Below are 4,351 nucleotides of genomic sequence, written 5' to 3' on the forward strand. Positions count from 1 at the left end.
AAGTGACCAACCCTGGAGCAGTTGGTGATGATCTGAAGCCATGTGGGAAGGACTCACGTTGGAGGGGTTCATGGAGGACTGTCTGCTGTGGATGGGACACAATGCTGGAGCAAGGGGAGACTGTGAGGAGTCCTCCCCTGAGGAGGAAGGAGCGGCCAAGACAATCTGTGATGAACTGACCACAATGCCCATTCCCATTCCCGACCCCCATGCTGCCCAGTCGGAGGAAGAAGTGGGGAGTGAAGTGGACCCTGACAAAAAGAGGGAGGGATGTGGGGCTGTGTTTTAAAGTTTGGTTCTTTTCCTTTTTCCTCATTGCTCTACTCTCTTTGGACTGGGTAATAAATTAGATGGGAGTGATAGAGCAGCTTTAGTCAGCACCTGGGTCAACCCACCACACATTCAAAAAGAGGTTGAAGAGGAAGAATAAGTACTTGGGGGTGTGATGTCACTGCTCATAGGCTATAGTAATGATCATGACACTCTTGCCCACAGGAGCAGCCAGGTAGATGCCCAGGAAGAGGCAGAAGTGCAAGAGCTGCAACTCCTGTGTGTCTGCAAAGGGCAGGAGGAGGACCTGGCTGATGGAGCTGCTGTTGGACATTTCCTGCCTCTGGCTATGGGAAAGTGTTGCAGAAGTAAAAGACAGAAGTCAGGAGAGATTTATATACAAGGAAAATTCAAATGCTTCATTTGTGTCACAAACCCCTAGGTATGGATGAGGAGCTGAAGCCTCTTCCATGGACCAGCACTGTGTTCCCTTCCAGCACCAGGTGTGCAAAGCAAGGATGAAGTGTCTGGAGTGAATTGCCTGACTCCCTTCTTTTCACAGGGGACAAGAGTTGCCTCCCTGTCCCTGCCTGGGGCTCCTGTATCATGGGAAGACAAGAAAAGGGCATTGTCCTGCCCAGCTCTGGTTTGATCAGCAGAAAGGACTCTGCTGGACACAAGGATTTCTCCCTAGCCAAGGGAGGGAACATCAGTGAGGACTTCAGTATTTTTCCAAGTTAGTTCCTTGGAGCTCCAGGGACACCTTGCAGGAGCCTGTGGGGAATGGAGTGTGTGATGTATTCACCTTCTCCTCTGCTGTGAGCTGGGCTGGGCTCCTGGGACAGTGGGAGCTCATGAAACATTACAGCGCTGCAGAGAGACAGCTCTGCCCAGGAGCAGCTCCTCTGCCAAGCACACAGGGCTGGGGACACTGCCTGTAGGCACCGAGGGGAGACCTGTGAGGCTGAGAGAGCTGATGGATGCTGAGAGCTCACTGGAGGAGAAATCTCCACAGCACTCTGCCTGGTATGTCTGTGGGTGCAGGGCAATGCAGGTTCTGTTCCTGGAGGGATCTCCTAAAGCTGGGACATGGGACAGTGTGTGGGGTCTGTCAGGGGGACAGGTTCTCTACAGGACCAGGAAGTGCTGCCGGTCAGGGATGCCTTTCTGCCCCATCAGGTCTCTTTTCCTGTGCATGGTTGCAGAGGTGTGAAGCAGTGTTTGCACCCAGGGGTGCCCAGAGCTGTCCTAGTGAGCAGGGTCTGCACTCAGCCTGGCTCATGGGCTTTGCACAGTGATAGAGACAGCACCTGTGGGTTTGAGGAGTGTCCCAGGGAAAGGCAGCGTAAGGTCCTCTTGCTGTAAGAAAGTGCTGAATGGGTCAGCTTTGCTCCCAGCTCCAGCTGATTCCTGAGAAATTCCAAAGGGACTTGGAAGAGTAACATCAAGGAAACATTTTCCTGATGCTTGTCTGATTATTCTGTCTTTACTTAGACTTCTCCTCTCCTGTGGGCTGTGCTGACTGTGGTAGATGAGAACTTATTTCTCCACTCAAGAATGTGAAATGAAAACACAATTCTCATAGAGATGGAGCTTTTCCTGAGCCCTGCACTGGAGCAGTGCCCTGATGCCAGGAGGGGGTCTGCAGAACTGAGCACAGGGCAGGTTGGATGAGTTCTGTAAGCACAGGGCACGAGGAGAAATGGGCAGAGAGAAGCAGCTGCAGGGACGGCTCCAGGCAGCAAAGACATTGTGAGGGAGGGAGAAGGAGCTGCTTCCAGAAATGCCACCCAGCACAGACTCTGACCCCAGGATGGTGTGGCTTACTAATGAATCTTTGGATTGGCTTCCCTAGAGAAGAGAAACCCCTGATTGTATTTCAGTCTGTACTTGTAGTTCCAGCTTTGTCTGAATAACTGGGGCAGAGGGTAGCTGACACCAGGGCTGATGGACAGAGCAGCTCTCCCCACTCTGCACTCAGGGGAAGGTTTCACTGGCACTGCAGCAGCAATGTCAGGGGGTTCTGACAGAAGAAACACTCCTCAGGTACAGTCAGTAGACAACCAAATTACAAAAACTCTGCTCTGTCCTTGGGTGAAACTGGAGTGATAGTGCTGAAAAGCTCTTTCCTATCCACAGGGGATTTCATGCCATCCTGTTTACTGACTGCTGCAAGACAGGACTGAGTTCTTGAGGGCCACAGCTGACCCTCCTCCCAGCAGTGGCATGCTCAAGCCAGCACAAAACAGACCTCCCAAAAGGGACCTGGAAAACTCTTCCAAAATACAGTTTTTCCTCAGAGAAGAGTTCCCTAAATTCTCACTGTGCCTTTTCCTATTTGGACCGGTCTACATGCCAGCAAAACCATATGTCCAACAGCAGCTCCATCAGCCACTTCCTCCTCCTGCCCTTTGCAGACACACGGGAGCTGCAGCACTTGCTCTTCTGGCTCTTCCTAGGCATCTACCTGGCTGCTCTCCTGGGCAATGGCCTCATCATCATCACCATAGCCTGTGACCACCACCTCCACACCCCCATGTACTTCTTCCTCCTCAACCTCTCTCTTACTGACCTTGGCTGCATCTCCACTACTGTTCCCAAATCCATGGCAAATTCCTTTCAGAACACCAGGGCCATTTCCTACACAGGATGTGTGGCTCAACTCTTTTTCTTTATATTTTTTATCTCAACAGAGTTCTGTCTTCTGACTGTCATGGCCTATGACCGCTACGTTGCCATCTGCCACCCCCTGCACTACGGGACCCTCCTGGGCAGCAGAGCTTGTGTCCACATGGCAGCAGCTGCCTGGGCCAGTGGGTTTCTCTATTCTGTCCTGCACACAGCCAGTACATTTTCACTGCCCCTCTGCCATGGCAATGCTGTTGACCAGTTCTTCTGTGAAATCCCCCAGATCCTCAAGCTCTCCTGCTCAGATACCTACCTCAGGGAAACTGGACTCATTGTGGTCAGTGCCTGTTTATTTTTTGGTTGTTTTGTGTTCATTGTGGTGTCCTATGTGCAGATCTTCAGGGTCGTGCTGAGGATCCCCTCGCAGCATGGACAGCACAAAGCCTTTTCCACCTGCCTCCCTCACCTGGCCGTGGTCTCCCTGTTTGTCAGTACTGGTGTGTTTGCCAACCTGAAGCCATCCTCCATCTCCTCCCTATTTTGGGACCTGGTATTGGCCTTTCTTTACTCGGTGTTTCCACTGGCAGTGAACCCCCTCATCTACAGCGTGAGGAACCAGGAGCTCAAGGATGCCATGTGGAAACTGATGACTGGATGTTTCTAAGCAGCAACAAAGTGTTCATCTTCTGCATATTGCTGGCCTTTGAACTCCCATTAGGACCCATCTGTATTTTGTAGGGTTTTTTAGTGGTTGTTGTTTTATTTCCTTCTAGTTGGTCTAAGCTATTATAGCATTGTCTATTTTCATCCCATTCATAAAGCAGTATCTCCAAGTCTTTTGTGACCCACAGACTGCATAATGACAATCTGTGCTCTCTTTTCATCATGTCTGCCTGCAAATGGCTAAAATTTTTCCTTCCTTTTTAAATTTTATTTGTTACATAAAATATTGCCAGCACATTTTCATCAGTTTAATCCCTTGTGATGTGGTTTAGCCCTGTCTGGATGGCAGAGACCCTCCAAAGTTGGCCTAATATTCCCCTTTTCAGTTGGACAGGAGAGAAAATATATGTTGAGAGGCTCAGGTTGTAGAGATAAGGACGGGGAGAGATCATTCTGCAATCAGCATCATGGGCAAAACCAACCCAACACAGCACAAAGGAAAATACCTCTCTAATTGATGACACTGCCCTGCACACCCAGTGCAACCAGAGTCAGGCAATGAGCAGTGTGTCTAGACCTGGAATCACCTCCCCCCACCCCTCCCTTCTTAGCAGACTTCACTCTTGCAATGATTTTGCTCCTTTCTTAACCCCTCATTGTGTCACAGGGAGGGGCTGGGATGGGGGAAATGGGGGTTTTGGTCAGTTCCTCACAAGATGGTTTCCTTCTTGGCTGGGGTTGGGGGGTGCAGGGCATTCCTCACACCCTTCCCCTGCTGCATCGTGGGATC

At 50.7% G+C, this 4,351-nt stretch overlaps 1 protein-coding gene across 1 annotated transcript; it reads left to right on the plus strand.

The window, feature by feature from the left end:
- Positions 1–2,638: 2,638 nt before the first annotated feature.
- Positions 2,639–3,562, plus strand: LOC311198472 (olfactory receptor 14A16-like; the record flags this gene model as incomplete). Its single annotated transcript, XM_084272430.1, has 1 exon — positions 2,639–3,562. The coding sequence occupies one exon, from the start codon at positions 2,639–2,641 to the stop codon at positions 3,560–3,562; it is 924 nt and encodes a 307-aa protein (XP_084128556.1).
- Positions 3,563–4,351: the final 789 nt, after the last annotated feature.

Source organism: Gallinula chloropus (assembly GCF_964237585.1).
Source record: "Gallinula chloropus genome assembly, chromosome: 18".
Taxonomy (NCBI): Eukaryota; Metazoa; Chordata; class Aves; order Gruiformes; family Rallidae; genus Gallinula; species Gallinula chloropus.